The sequence below is a fragment of the Pimephales promelas genome, chromosome 20 (genome assembly GCF_988280905.1).
Source record: "Pimephales promelas chromosome 20, fPimPro1.hap1.1, whole genome shotgun sequence".
NCBI classification, from domain to species: Eukaryota; Metazoa; Chordata; class Actinopteri; order Cypriniformes; family Leuciscidae; genus Pimephales; species Pimephales promelas.
In genome coordinates this window covers 16,659,683-16,673,484 of record NC_142788.1, presented here as the reverse complement: position 1 = coordinate 16,673,484, position 13,802 = coordinate 16,659,683, and the positions used below count along the sequence as shown (strand labels likewise).

The window sequence follows — 13,802 nt, the reverse complement described above, 5'->3', positions numbered from 1 at the left end:
TTCTCAGTAATGATTTCAGTTCATTTAACTCCATTAATGAGAATGGCATATTTAATGTAACTGTTTATATCAGGAGTAAAACATAGTTTAAATCATTCTTTTATTTACTTAAACTTTTATTGTGAACATGTACCGTACTTAGACTATGATTAGGACTCGAGAGAAGATTTACGGTTTTACTTTATCTGCAGTTATAGATAGATATGCGTCAGTTTCCCCGGCCACCTCAGACTGTGAGAAATAATATTCTCTGGGATGAACCTCAGTTTCAAGCATCATGTCTGGAGGAAATGAGGCACTGTTCATCACATGCTCAATATCCAAACAAGTGTGGTGGTGGTGGTAGCTGCATCGTACTGTGGGGATGTTTTGCAGGGGCTGGGGAACTCGTCAGGGAGGAAGATAAGCTTAACACAGCAAAATATAGAGACAGCCTTAATTAAAACCAATCCGGAGCACTCAGAACCTCAAACATGGAAGAAGGTTCACCTTCCAAAAGGACAATGACCCTAAGCATAGCTAAGGCAATGCAAGAGTGGCTTATGGACAACTCTGTGAATGTATTTGAGTGCTCAGCCTAGAGCTTGAGCGCAATCGAACATCTCAGGAGAAACCCTGAAAATGGCTGTCCATTGACGGTCCCCATCCAACCTGACAGAGCTTGAGAGGATCTGAAGAATGGCACAATATTGCCAAATGCAGATATTAAAGTTTGTCAGATAGGCCTAGTAAAGTTAGGTAGTAAAGTTTGTCACATCATCATACCCAAAAAGACTTGAGTCTGTAAGGGGCTTCAACTAAGTATGGAGTTAAGGGTTCAAATACTTATGCAATTTACTTATTTCAGTTTTTCCTTTTGTAATAAAACATTGTCACAAATCTGTTTTTTTGCTTTGTCATTATGGTGTATGGAGTTTAGATTGGTGTGAAATAATAGTAATTTAAAGTACTTTAAAATAAGGCAGCAGCAACAACAAAATGTGAAAAAGTAGGGGTATGAATACTTTTGCAAGGCGCCGTTCTCACTGTTCTCACGTCACATGTATATATTCACTACCTATTTGCAGTATTTTTATTTAATTTTTTTGAGGAAGCAAACGAAACAAGGCCATGATTAGCAGCTTCGAGTACATAAGGGACTGTCCATAATACATTTGCATAGGCGGAGCTCAACAAGATAGCTGACTATGCCTATGTGACGTTTATTTCTGAGGTGGGTGAAAGTGTGACCAGTTGAATGAAAAATATGCTAGCGATAGTTCAGTTTGGTGCAAGATTGGTTTTCCTACTCTTTCTTTCTTATGTTAAGTATATTCTACTAATAATTTGTCTGTCAGCGACGAATTATCTTACTTGTGCCATTAAGTGATAACAATGCTCCCCTCTGCAGGAATAGTTGGTTCAGTCCGCAAGCGCGCCGCGTCCATACTCGTTTCTAAAGACCAAGCGTGTAGAATAAAGCACGCTCTCAGTTTCTTTGAGGCGACTCACGTTTCCTCTCACTTCGCCGTGTTCACCACCTGAATGAGTAATAAATACAACTCAGCATAGCCATGTCAGTTTCCGAGCCACAGTCAGTGGACTCCGGCGGAGCGGGAGGGTATGGAGCCTTTTACCCGGCGGGATACCAGGCGCTGCAACCGGAGGAGCACGGCCTAGATCGCGGCTTCCGACTCACGGCCTTTTCCGATATGAAAGGATGAGGGTGTAAAGTCCCGCAGGAGACTCTGCTCAAACTCCTGCAGGGACTAGAGCCTGACCGCCCGCCCGGAGAGGACGGCGGCTCGGGGACGGGTGTTGGAGACGAGACCGCTGATTTCGGGCAACTTGTTTCAGTTCCCCAGGGTCCTCGACTAGGTAAAGTATGAGCCTCGCGCTGACCTGTCAAAAAGCGAGCAATGTTTCGTTCTTTTGAATCGAATCTTTCCAAAGAATCGGTTACCAAAATAGCAATTAGACCCAGAAACCAAAGTTTGTTGGTACTAGTAAGAGCTTTTGAAGTTAAGCGAGGTTTTGCCTGTGATAGGGCGAAACGTAAGTAACTTAAATAGCCAAATAGCATGTTCATTGCTTTCAAACTGATATAAATAAATAATCATTTGCTAAACCGGTTGATTAACTATCAAACTGACAATGTCAGTTTGATAGTTAATCAACCGGTTTTGCAAAGAAATGCTTATTTATTAAGATGGTTTTTGCTGTAACGTATTGCATACATAAGATCATATAATGTCTGGGTTAGTAAAACTCTTTGTTTAACCTTTGACTGTCCTGTTAATTAAATACTACTGGGAAGCATATTGCAATAATGTGGAAGAGATGTGAACTATGGACTTGGGCTGCAAGTCAATGCTTACCACAGAAAATTAGATCACAATTAATTCTGCAAAAATGCTTCTTACCATTGCAAACTGAATGCTTTTTTTTATGAAGTTTTAAGTCCCCATAGTAAATGATTAGCTTCTATAAACATGAATGCACTTTGCAAATGATTTTACTGTGAGTGAAAAATAATTTCACTGTTCTTGACTGCAGGTATTGGAATGGACTCATGTGTGATCCCTCTGAGGCACGGGGGTCTCTCCCTGGTCCAAACCACAGATTTCTTCTATCCTTTAGTGGAGGATCCTTACATGATGGTGAGTGGAATCTTATTAAAGTTTCGCAAAAGTTACCATGCACCTCACAAAAAAAATGTCCAACTCGTGTCCATTCTTTTACAGGGACGAATTGCCTGTGCAAATGTGCTGAGTGATCTGTACGCTATGGGCATCACAGAGTGTGACAACATGCTTATGCTTCTCAGCGTCAGTCAGAAGATGAATGAGAAGGTGCGCTAGACTCTCTGCTTCTTGCTGTTGTATATTTTTTGGTTTTACTTTTTAAAGCTAATGCAAAAATGTAATTTTCAGTATAAAATGGACTTGGTTAGAATGTTTACTACATTTTTGCATGATGTTTTTGCAAAGTCAGAAAGCTGATTGTGAAATGGCTTATGTTGTTTGTACTGTGATGTTATCTCAGGAGAGAGAGATTGTGATGCCTTTAATGATGAAGGGCTTCCGTGATGCGGCGGAGGAGGGCGGGACTTCAGTAACCGGGGGACAAACAGTCATCAATCCCTGGATCATCGTCGGGGGCGTGGCCTCTGTTGTGTGCCAGCCCAACGATTTCATCATGTGAGTGTTTTTGACTGGTTTCTCATGAATCAAAGGACTATCTGAACACTTGTTTTGGAATGATCTAGTTTTTCCTAAACAAACATTTACCACAATTTCAAAAGGAAATATTCATTGTCTGACACACATATGTCTGTGTGTATATATGCAGGCCTGAAAGTGCTGTACCTGGAGATGTGTTGGTTCTCACTAAACCTTTGGGAACTCAAGTAGCAGTGAATGCCCATCAGTGGCTGGATATAGTGAGTATACATTTTCATCTTTGAAATGATTGCTTGTGCTGTTCTTTCTCCTTTAAGTTACGAAGAGATGACAACCCCATCTCATTTCTCTCTGCATCTCTTTTACCTTTATGCTTAATTTCTTCAGCCTGAGAAATGGAACAAGATAAAGTTGGTGATTTCCAAGGAGGAGGTGGAGCAAGCTTATCAGGAGGCTATGCTCAACATGGCCACACTCAATCGCACTGGTATGTCATTGCATAAGCATTATTAGCATGGATTATTTTTAACAATGGGGCCAATATTCATTACACACACCTCCTAGTTTTCAACTCTGGTTTTACTAGATCAAATGGCCTATATGCATACTTTCAAATGACGAGGAAAATATTAATATCTTTTGCAGTACTAATAAAGAAAGATGCATTTATTTTTCATTTGTTGCTTAATTTAATTACTACAAGATCTCTCTAGGCATATACACTACCATTCAACAATTTGAGTTCAGTAAGATTACAGTTTCCAAAAACGTATTAAGCTGTATTTTCAACATTTGTTGAAATGAAGAAGAAATGTTTCTTGAGCACTTAATCAGCATATTAGAATGATTTCTGAAGGATCATGTGACTCTGAAGACTGGCGTAATGATTCTGAATGAATATATGATCACATTTTTTTTTCTTCAAATATTTATTATGGTTCTCCTATAAATAACCTCTTTATTTTGTTATTTTGTTTGGATGTCTCTGAAAAAATTCATTTCTGCAGTCTATTTAAAATATTTAATTCATTTGAATGAATGATTTAAAATTGGTTTAAATTAGGGCTGCATGATTCATCACAATTTACATGTAGCCGCACTTAAATAGATTTGGCTTATCGTAATTTTGAAATTGCAAAGGCTGCGATTTATTGTTTTTATGCGCAGCTCGCCATTGGTGTACGGCTCTGTATACGCTGCCCCATCTGAAAGCACTGTGAGTTTGGGTCACTTACTTTCACTTACGTGAATTTAAAAAAGCAACACGTGTCAAACATCTTTCCTAACATGAGAAGCATTTATGAACCATGTCCAACAAAAGACATCATTTGATAACATGCTTTTACACTTTCTTAACGACAGCTGAGCACCCTTCTGTGAGATAATGTGGCGGCTTACACAGAATAAGGCAGTTGTGTGTTCAGTCATGTTTCAATCTTCGTTTTTTCAGCCAAGGTTGGAACGGTGGCTTTACCAAACCGGTATGGGTTTTCAATTAGGCTGGGTTTGGTTTCAAAATCATTCAGGCACCAGACAAGATCAACTTGTCAAAAACAAAACATATACGCTGGATAGCTCCAACCACTGTTGCATACAAAAAAAATAATAAACTGATACCCACAATAGGGATTTGTTGTCAAAAAAATGTTATGTGTCCGCCATTGTAGAGAGCGATACATATTAAAACGCATCACCAATGTGACGTGATATAGGAGTGAGTTGACACGGGGGTCATTTGCATATACTACATGAAGCAAGAATGTACTGTAGTTACATTCAAGCAATTTTAAAGGGTTAGTTCACCCAAAAATGAAAATTCTGTCAGTATTTACTCACCCTCATGTTGTTCCAACCCCGTAAGACCTTCGTTCATCTTCGGAACACAAATTAAGATATTTAAGATATTAAGATCGCTCCTGCATACTAGTCCATAGGCTTCTTGAGGGACTGGCCCTTGCTGTCCTCGAAAAGTCATTAAAGACATCGTTAAAATAGTCCAAGTGACTACAGGCGCTCAATCTTAAGTTTATCAAACGACGAGAACACTTTTGTGCGCAAAAAAACAACAAAAATAACGACTTTATTTCAACTATTCGTTTATTTCTCCCTCTGCGCGAGTCAGGTTACTAGTTTAACAGCGTAAGCTTCTGTTATTGTACGTCACACGCATCACACACACATGACCAGCGTCGGCCAATAGTGAGCCTACGTGTGACGTAGCTCTACGCAATCACACTACGTTAACTGACTTACAGGCTCATGGAGAAGGAAGTGAATAGTTGAAATAAAGTCGTTATTTTTGTTGTTTTTTTGCGCACAAAAGTGTTCTCGTCGTTTGATAAACTTAAGATTGAGCCCCTGTAGTCACTTGGACTATTTTAACGATGTCTTTAATGACTTTTCGGGGACAGCAAGAGCCAGTCCCTCAAGAAGCCTATGGACTGTATGCAGGAGCGATCTTAATATCTTAAATATCTTAATTTGTGTTCCGAAGATGAACGAAGGTCTTACGGGGTTGGAACAACATGAGGGTGAGTAAATACTGACAGAATTTTCATTTTTGGGTGAACTAACCCTTTAAGGCATGAGTAAAAACAAATTTCAAGGAAAAAACTTTAAATATGACATTTTGGTGATCAACGATGAGTTTTAAGGAATACAATTTTTGAAAACAGGGGGACTTTAAAATATATTACAGTAGAAAACGGTTAGTTTAAAGTGTTATAATATTTCATAATACTACTGCAAATGCACCCTTAATGAGCTTTTAAAAACAAACTCACTAAATCGTACTGACCTTCAAACTTTTGAACAGTAGTGTATAAATTGTACTGACCTTAAACTTTTGAACGGTAGTGTATAAAGTAATTTCATCAGGTTTTACATTGTTTTTAAATTCTTTTTTTCTTTCTCCTTCTCTCCAGCTGCAGCTTTAATGCACAAATTTAATGCACATGCTGCCACCGACATCACAGGCTTTGGGATCATAGGTCACGCACGGAATCTCGCCCAGCAGCAGAGAAATGACGTTGCCTTTGTCATTCACAACCTTCCCATTATCTCCAAAATGGCCGCAATCAGCAAAGCCGGTGGAAACCTATTTGGGCTTTTGCAGGGCACCTCTTCTGAAACCTCAGGTAAGAGTCACAGCTCTGTGCGACTGTGCAAACGCAATCATTGAAAGTGAGCTAGGAAATATCAAAACTTTGCAATTACACTGAAAGTGGGATTAACATAATCAGCATTGGATAATTTCTTTGTAAATAAAGATTGTATTCGCTTCCAATACTGTAGCAAAAAGCTCTAAGTCTGTCGTTCTCCCTTCATCCCAAACTATGTTCAAAGATTTGTATCTTTTATTTTCTATACGTGTTGTAATCAGTAATTGAATTAAATTCTTGCTAAACAGCTAAAATATATTAAAATACAGTTGACTAACAAAATTGATATTTACGATCGTTCAAATTAAATTGAATAAAAATAAATACACATGGGATTCAAGGTCCTCCACAAGTTTATTTTGCGGTATTAACATTAATAATTTATCAATTCCTGAAAATGAACAATCCTGGTCAGTAGAGATTTCTACAAGCTCTTGGGTAGATAAAATCTTTTTCCTGCCTCTCTCAGGTGGCCTGTTGATCTGCTTGCCACGGGAGCAGGCGGCCCGGTTTTGCGCCGAGATGAAATCCAGTCGTGTGGGTTTGTCGGGAGTGGTGGGGCAGGATGGAGGGGTGGGCGATGGGCAACAGGCTTGGATCATTGGCATCGTGGAGAAGGGCAATCGCTGCGCCCGCATCATCGACAAACCTCGGATCATAGAGGTCCCGTACCGTGGCTCAGTGGTCAACGCGCAGGAGGCGAGCAACAATAATGCTAGTCCTCCTCAGGTTCAGCAGACATAACAACTCCACAACGCCACAGGGGGTCTCTCAGCGATCATTATTCTTTACCCCGACCCTTACTATGATGATCGATTTAAATGTGTGTGTTCATAACAGGCATGGTGTTTGTGAAGGACAGAGTGTGTATGGTTGCTCTTGCTGTCCATTCCTTCCCCCCGTTCAACCAAAGGGTTGAGAGCAACAGACCAAAAATATTTTAACTGACCTGGTGGGAGATGGAATGGACAAGCTAACGTATTTTCATCACTCATTGTATTTTTTTCAACTCATTCTTTCAAACACACACACACGCACGCACACACGCCTCCACTCTGTTTTTTTTTTTCTTCTTCAATGTTTAACAGCTATTCTTTAAAAGAATAGTTCACCCAAACCATAAAAGCTAACTTAAGTTATTAACCCTTATGTTGTTTTAAATCTGTATGCTGCTATTTGATAATTGTATTTTTGTTGAACACAAAAGGAGGATTTTCAGGCAGATATTTTTCTATAAAAAACAGTGAAATCGATCCTTTTGAGGCCAAAAATGTCTTTTGAGGCCACTGCAAAAAGTGATTTTGTCTTATGTTCCAGTATGAATGAATGTCAAATCATTCTTAAATTAAGAAACATTTTCTTGAGAAGCAAGACATAAAATCTTGTTTATGGAAAAAGTATCAAAAAGAAGTGATTTTATACTTAAAACAAGAGAAAAATGTCAATTGGATAAGAAAAATAACCCGGTTTTTGTAGTTTTCTTACCCCGTTGGCCGAGTCGTTTTTCATTTAACTCGCTTAATTTTGATACATTTTTCAGAAAACAAGACAAAAGCTTATTTTTGTTTCTCAAGTCAGTGTATGAATGCTTTGATCTTTTTTCTCTGACTAAGAAAGTGAACAGACAAAATTTGTTAATATTTGTGACCTGTTAACTCGAGATTGAGTTAGCAAGTAATGGTAGTTGTATAGAAAAAGGGCTGATAATTCTGCTTTTGTGTTCCTCTGAAAACAGCATACAGGTTTAGAACAACACAAGGGTGAGTAATTAATGTTTCCATTGCATTTATATAATATCCAGATTCCAGACTTAATTATTTCTACTTGAAGGGGTGGAGGCTTTGAGACCTCACACTAAAATGAAGCTGAGTTTACTAAGAAACCATTCCAATGAGTTCTTGATCCATCGGATGCTTTGAATAGCAAATACACTTAATGACAATCAGACATGTTTTTTTTTAAGCCATCTGACAAACACGTGTCAAAGAAACACTATCACACCAATGTATCCTGGGGCCTGAGTAATCATAAACGTTGGATTAGTTGAGATATTTAGTGGTACAATCAATATTTATTTTGTCAAAAATGTATCCAAATTTCAAGTGCTTTTAGGTGGTGTTTATCTTGTATCCAATCAGTCTGATTCATCCATCCGTTTTAATAGGACATTCTTGTAACATTCAATTATGTCTGGTAAAATTAGGTTATAATGTTCTGTCTTGTGGGTCTTTTTCCTGAATTGAGTGACCCTACACTAGTTAAAGTAGGTTCGACCGGTTCTTCATTCATATTAAAATGGAAAACATGCGTCATGGTTTTAGGGGCAGCAGTTAATTATGAATGATTGTGGTGAGACATATGGATGATCTTTTTCTTCTCTCTCAACAAGTCTGTTGATTTTGAACAGAAGATAAGGTAGTCTGGTTCTCCCTCTTGTATCTGAGAAAGGGTTGAGCAGCTTTCTCTGGTCCAGCGGGTGAGCCCAGAATGCCAGTTGTGCTGTTTGAATGGCTAGGACAGAACAGCAGTGTCCACAGTCCTCTTTATGACGCCTCTCTCTTTAACCCCAGCTCATGGGACAGGTGAGGTTGATGTTAGATAGGAAGGGATAGGCTGAACTGCCATGTTCATTCTACTGGCACTGGTTTTGTCATTGCAGTTTTCATTCATTAAACCAATGTGACTCAATAAACTTGTGATTTCTCTAAACTGATTCTATTATTCATTGAAGCTTGTTTCGTGGTCTCTTTTGTTGACTGTCTTGTGTTGTATGTAGTTCACCACAATGTGTCAGCAGAGTGCAAAACTGTAAGATGGAGGCAGCCAACGGAGTCTTGGCTCTGTTCGCTTTATGTATTGGCTTGTCTCAACAACATTATGTCGTTCTGCTTTAGTTGTCATCATTTTAAACTCAAATGACAGCTGATTATTTGATAAACAAAGCACTTTTAAGCATATGGCAACTGGAATTTGTTTTGAGCAAGGGGATACTGAAAAAGAACGAAGGAACAGTTGTCAGAAATGTGCATGATCAGAAACAGATTTTTTTTTTCATCTTCTGCCAGTAGGCAGATGTAGGTTGAAACATTTGACTTTCAGAAACTTTGAGGTAATATGAAGAGAGTTTTCATTTGACTGGAAAGTAAATACTAATTTCATTAGTGGCAAATAAACATCACTTAGCTTCTATCTTAAATTGCATTTGCTGTCTAAAGTTAAAGAGAGTTGTTCACTTTAAAAAGAACTTTTGCTGATAATTTACTCAACCCCATGTCATCCAAGATATCCATGTCATTCTTTCTTAAGTCGAAAAGAAATTAAGGTTTTTGATGAAAACATTCCAGGATTTTCTCCATATAATGGACTTCAGTGGGAACCAAACGGTTCAAGTTCCAAAAGACAGTTTCAGTGCAAACTACAAACTGTTCAAAGGTCTTTAAACGATTCCAGACGATGAATGAGGGTCTTATCAAAAGAAACGATCGCTTGTTTAAAAAAGTTCAAATCGCCTTGCTGTGATCTGTGATGTTGTGACTTTCCTGTTCGAACTCGTTCATCAAAATGAACAAATCTTTTTTCGTGTCATTTGGTTCATTCACCGAATGCATTGACTCGGGAAAAGATTCGTTCATTTTGATTTGAACAGGAGAGTCACGAACGTGCATCACAGATCACAGCAAGGCGACCATTTGAGCTTATAAAACTTAAATTTTGTTTTTTTTTCTTTTAAATGAGCGATCGTTTCGCTTGATAAGACCCTTGTTATCGTCTGGAATCTTTTAAAGCCCTTTGAACAGTTTGTAGTTTGCACTGAAACTGTCTTTTGGAACTTGAACCGTTTGGTTGCCGGTAAAGTATGGAGAATTCCTGGAAAGTTTTCATCAAAAACCAGGAATTTTTTTTCACCTGAAAAAAAGAAAGACATGGACATCTTGGATGACATGGGGGTGAGTAAATTATCAGAAAAAGTTTTTTTTTTTTAAAGTGAACTACTCCTTTAAGTTCATGCAGAGAAAAGCAGAGTGCTGTAGAATACATTATCCATTTAGAGAAAAATGTCTTATTTTTCCATTTGTCATCCCTCAGAATAATTAGAGACTGTTCCAATGCTTCAGTAAGTGTATCAGCTCGATGTGAAAACTAGGAAATTTGTGATGGCAGAGTTCTTCCCATTTCTACCCTGTCCTTTCACTTTTAGGCGTTGTCTTCTCTTCTTGCCAATCGGCAATTAGACCACTAAAGATAATCATCTCTTTTTATCGACCTAAAACATTTTGTTTACCAGTTCTTCTGCTATCATCTGGTTTGATTTGATTAGGAAAGGGAGAGATACATAATCGCTCACTCTGGACATATTTAGTTTTTCCCCCTCACATTCTGCAACCCCTCTTTTCTCTTACATAATGTCCTTTTTGGTGCAGAGTCTTTTCACGTTGAGGAAATCCTTTAACAGCTTCTGATTCCACTCATTTTCTGTTCACTGATGCCCGGTCTAAACCTGTTCAGCAGAAACCTTGGACCAGTTGTTGCACTGTCCATTGGTTCTCTTTGAACAGCGGAGCATTGCGTGTTTTTTTTGAAAGCTTCCCTGCTGTTGAGTTTATGCTTTCGCTGCCAAATCTTCAGTCCTACAGCAAAACAAATCTTATTTTGTTGTGAATGTGAATTGGCAGTTTATAATTAACAGGATGCAATCATTTCCCTCCCAAAGTGCCTCAAGGCCACCACCATCGTGCCTGTACCGAGTAAGTCCACAGTGGACTTAGCCTCAATGACTACCTGCCCGTCCCAGTCGCACCCATCGTCATGAAGTGCTTCGAAAGGCTTGTCATGATCCAAATCAAGATCTTTCTGCCCCTACACTGGACCCGATTACAGTTTGCTTAAAGGAGTAGTTCACTTTTGAAAACTTTTGCTGATAATTTACTCACCCCCATGTCATCCAAGACGTCCATATCTTTCTTTCTTCAGTCGAAAAGAAATTAAGACATTCCAGGATTTTTCTCCGTATAGACCATTTCACAAGATGTAAACAACACTGGCCCAGAAGCACTTCCTGTTTCATTTTTTTAACACTACATAAAAGCTGGGATGAAATACAACCAACAGAACATTTAAAACTGAATCAAAAAGTTAAACAAGCATCTTTAGGATGTTTTCTTTACATGTGAAATAAAGAAAACAGTTACAAACTGAAACAGGAAGTGCTTCTGGACCAGTGTTGTTTACATCTTGTGAAATGGTCTATAATGCACTTCAGTGGGAACCAAACGGTTCAAGGTCCAAAAGACACTTTCAATAGAAACTGCAAACTGTTCAAAGGGCTTTAAACAATTCCAGATGGTGAATAGGTGTCTTATCAAGCGAAACGATCGCTCATTTAAGGAATAAATAGTAAAGTTTAAGTTTTATAAGCTCATATGTTCGCCTTGCTCTCTTCTGTGACAGACGTTCGTGACTCCTCTTCGAACTCGTTCATCAAAATGAATTAATCTTTTTCCGAGTCATTTGGTTCATTCAACAAATAAATTGACTCGGAAGAAGATTCATTCATTTTGATGAACGAGTTCGAACAGGAGAGTCACGAACGTGCATCGCAGTACAGAGCAAGGCGAACATCTGAGCTTATAAAACTTAAACTTTGTTGGGTTTTTTTAATGAGCGATCGTTTCGCTAGATAATACCCTTATTCATCGTCTGGAAACGTTTAAAGCCCTTTGAACAGTTTGCAGTTTGTACTGAAAGTGTCTTTTGGACCATGAACCGTTTGGTTCCCACTGAAGTCTATTATATATAGAGAAATGCTGGAATGTTTTCATCAAAAACCTTAATTTCTTTTCGACTCAAGAAAGAAAGACATGGACATCTTGGATGACATGGGGGTGAGTAAATTATCAGCAAAAGTTTTTTTTAAAAGTGAACTAATCCATAAATGCCCCAAATGCTCAACAGACGACACCACACCCTCCAGCCAGCTTTCACTCACCTGGACAAAAAGGACACGCATGTAAGAAGATGATTCAAAACAATTATTCCTCAGTACCTGATTGGAGCTGGTCTCATCAGCAAAGACCATGAGTTGGCGTACAGAGAAGAAGCTCATCGGCTAACGGGCTAGGGCAAAATCAACGTGGACAGAATAAAAGAGATGGTTGTTGACTTAAGGAGAGCACGTAACAAGCTCTCTTTGCTTGGTGTCCACTTTGCGGAGACCCTCATGGTCTCTCAATAGCAGATCCATAGCGAAGAAAATCCAGCAGCGTCTCTACTTTCTACAAAGGCTGAAGAAAGTCCCCCTCCCACCCCCTCATCCTCAATACTTTTTACAGAGGGACTGTTGAGAGCATTCAGAGCAGCTGCATCGCTGTCTGGATCGGGAATTGGACCATCAAGGAACGCAAGTCCTTCCAGCAGGTCTTTCTTTCCTACATCATAGACATTTACAGCACACGTCGTATCCACAAAGCTATCTGTATTGTAAAGGAGTTCACCACACACACACACACACACACACATTCACAGACACAGAACACTGCTTTGTTTCAGTGTACAGGCTCTAGCTGATATGATAATAAAGCTATACTCTTATGAATAGTTCCAAAATTTTAAATGACCTGTTCAGTCCGAAATGCTGAGCTGTATGACTCAACATTATTTGCAAGATTCTTTATGTCAGCAAAGTATACTTTTATAACTGAAAGATTTGCATATTATTCAAAATGACCTGTTTGATTAGCATTGATGTCTGTAGTATGTGAGCAATTCGTTTGTGGGTTCTATATGGAGAGCACGAGCCCCTACGGATCTGCATAGATGAACCACAATGACTGCCTCTGATGTAAGTGCATTTTTGCAGCCAATCTCCAAAAATACCCTTTGCAGCTGTTCTCAGATCTCCATTTCTAGACATCAAGACTGAGTGGTGTAACAGTCAATAGGATTCATCTTTTTCCCCAAATCTATGAACGGTGTAGTGTGTAAGTTGTAAGCTAGTGTTCCATTCTGAATATATCCAGTCGCTGCCCTTTCCTATCCCATGTGACCCTTTAAGACATGCTTGATTAACCAGTTAATGGGTTAACGCGCATGTAAGAATGTGCTTTGCATTATAGTTAATCTTTTCTTTTTAAGTGGGATCTGATGGTGATGATCACATCAGGCGTCTTGCAGTAGCACTCAAACTGAGATTTCAGATTAAGAGACATAGCCTATTGTAGTGTCTTGTAATTAAACTGGTGAAATTCCCCTTAAAACAGGTGGCTTTTCTTATACAGTCATCTGAAGAAAGTATGAGTTTCTCATCTGTGATGCAGCAGAGGCAAAAATAGCCTGTCGTGTTTTTGTGAAGTTTCTTTGCATAAAGGAAAGAGACGGGTACATGCAGTCATCACTTTTGACCCCAGGCATGGCACCCGTCTGCCTGTCATCTCCCAGTCAGCAAAGGCAGGGTAGACTGAAAGCAAATCCACAAGCACATGGT

At 38.9% G+C, this 13,802-nt stretch overlaps 1 protein-coding gene across 1 annotated transcript; it reads left to right on the top strand.

Annotated features, from left to right (window-relative positions):
• Positions 1-1,412: 1,412 nt before the first annotated feature.
• On the top strand, positions 1,413-7,835 carry sephs3 (selenophosphate synthetase 3). Its single transcript, XM_039652416.2, has 8 exons — positions 1,413-1,857; positions 2,536-2,639; positions 2,724-2,831; positions 3,025-3,179; positions 3,331-3,421; positions 3,549-3,648; positions 6,086-6,298; positions 6,792-7,835. The coding sequence occupies exons 1-8, from the start codon at positions 1,554-1,556 to the stop codon at positions 7,064-7,066; spliced, it is 1,350 nt and encodes a 449-aa protein (XP_039508350.1). The 5' UTR covers positions 1,413-1,553; the 3' UTR covers positions 7,067-7,835.
• The last annotated feature ends 5,967 nt before the right edge of the window (positions 7,836-13,802 follow it).